The sequence below is a fragment of the Salpingoeca rosetta genome (assembly GCF_000188695.1).
Source record: "Salpingoeca rosetta unplaced genomic scaffold supercont1.20, whole genome shotgun sequence".
NCBI lineage: Eukaryota > Choanoflagellata > Craspedida > Salpingoecidae > Salpingoeca > Salpingoeca rosetta.
Window position 1 is genome coordinate 75,758 of NW_004754914.1, and position 1,963 is coordinate 77,720.

General features: G+C 57.1%; 1 protein-coding gene across 1 annotated transcript in view; it reads right to left on the reverse strand.

Moving 5' to 3' along the window:
* Positions 1-911: 911 nt before the first annotated feature.
* Positions 912-1,963, reverse strand: part of PTSG_12602 (uncharacterized protein) — a gene marked incomplete at both ends in the record, with an annotated part of 2,042 nt that continues 990 nt past the window's right edge. The window contains one exon of the mRNA XM_004991257.1: positions 912-1,929. Coding sequence (XP_004991314.1) covers positions 912-1,929 — 1,018 coding nt within the window. The remainder of the gene's footprint in view (positions 1,930-1,963) is intronic.

Sequence of the window (1,963 nt, forward strand, 5' to 3'; positions counted from 1 at the left end):
CATGATTAGTGGTCAATCGTGCCGTTGCCGAAGCGTTTGACGAAGCGGCACGTCTGAGTCAGCAAAAATGGGGGTTGATCGGCAATTTCACCGGCAATGCCGTTTGTAAAAACTCTCTGTGGTTTTTCCGTTGGCAAACATTCCTTCCTCTCTGCTGGCATGCATGTGTGCCAACTGCCTCTCCTCTCCTCCTTCCCCTACACACGTGAGTTGTGTGCCATGTGTTTGTGTGTATGTTGTTGCAAGTTCATGCTGGTGGTGCTGTTGTTGGAGACTTGTGTGTGTGTGTGTGTGTGTGTGTGTGTGTGTGTGTGTGCTGTGTGTGCTGTGTGTTGTGTGGGAGATTGTCTTGGCAAGAGAGAGTTGTGTGTGTTTACTTGAGTTGTGAAGCAAACAAGGATGTAGGATGAATGAACACTCCAACAGAAAGAAACAGAGCAGAAGACAAGAATTGTCGACAACGCAAAGTGGTGACGTGGCAGTGTTTGTTGAGAGTTGTGTGGTTATGTGGTGTGTTATGCAAGAACATGTAACATCGAGCAACCACACAAGGAAAACACTGCACGTGCAACAGGTTGGAGGGAAATCACGTGAACATTCCAGAACACAAGAGAGGTGAATGTAAATTTGTGGTGTCGTAAAGAAGGGAGGTCAATGATGACTCAGCAGACAGGACTTGCCTGTCAACACTCCCCCGCATTGACCTACCTCTCTGCTGCGTTGATGTTCTGAAACGTGATGAGCATGTGGATGATGTCATGCATGTAGGAATGGCATGGGCGGATGTAGGTGAGATGCGAGTAAGGACGTGTGTTGTGGAACACGTTTAAGAAAATGGTTGGTGCCTGTGGTGCGCAGCCTGTTGTGGAAGGCTGGCCCGAGTGAAGGCGTGTCCTGTGGTGCGCGGCCACTCAGAGGTCCTGACGCGGAGTCGAAGGACGTGGCGACCGGCCCGAATGAGGACGGGCCCGTGGCTGGCAGCCTGGCAGAGGACGCTGGTCGAACAGCATCGTGCAGAACTGAGCCGTCTTGGGCCGAGGGAGGATCTTCGTGAGGAGATCTGCGATCATGTGCTCCGTGGCGAGGTAGCTCAGCACAATCCTCTTGGTGTCGACGCACTCGCGGATGTAGTGGTACTTGACGAGGATGTGCCGCATGCGCGAGGCGGCGTGTTCGGCAACGCGCTGCGCCGGCTGGTTGTCCGTGTGGACGAGCGTGGGCTCGCACAGGACGGCGCCGGTGAGCTCCTCCTGGAGTTGGCGAAGGAACATGAGTTCCTGTGCAGTGGCTGCGAGAGCCATGTACTCCGCGTCGGCGGAGGCTGTGGCCACGGTGGCCTGCAGCTTGGAGTTCCAGGACACGGGGCCCGTGGAACAGAAGACGACGAAGCCCGTGCGGGAACGTCGCGTGTCAACGTCGGAGGCGAACGACGCATCCGAGTACGCTGAGAGTACGCCGTCGGCAGTGCTGCCGTTGCTGGTGTCGCCAGTGGCGGCGTACTTGATGGTGTAGGACAAGGTGCCCTTGATGTAGCGAAGAAGGTGCTTGGCAGCCTTCCAGTGGTCCATGCCGAAGTGCTGCATACGGCGAGACAGGATGGAGACAGCCGCCGAGATGTCTGGGCGCGTCATCGTCGCAGCATAGAGGAGGGAGCCAAGCAGCTCGCGGAACGGCACGTCCGGCAGTGGCTCCTCCTTGTCGGCTGGCTTGTCGACGTAGCCCGTGCAGAGCGGCGTGCCGACAGGCTTGCAGTCAGCCATGCCGAAGGTCTCCAGCACGCTGCGCAGGTAGTGCTCCTGGCTCATGGTGACGGTCCTGGCCTTGCGGTCGTGCTGCACCTTGATGCCGAGACAAATGTCTGGGCTGCCCAGGTCCTTCATCTTGAAGCGCTTGGAGATGGCCTTCTTGAACGCGGCCATGTCGCTGTCGCTGTCGGCGAAGATGAGGAGGTCGTCCACGTAGA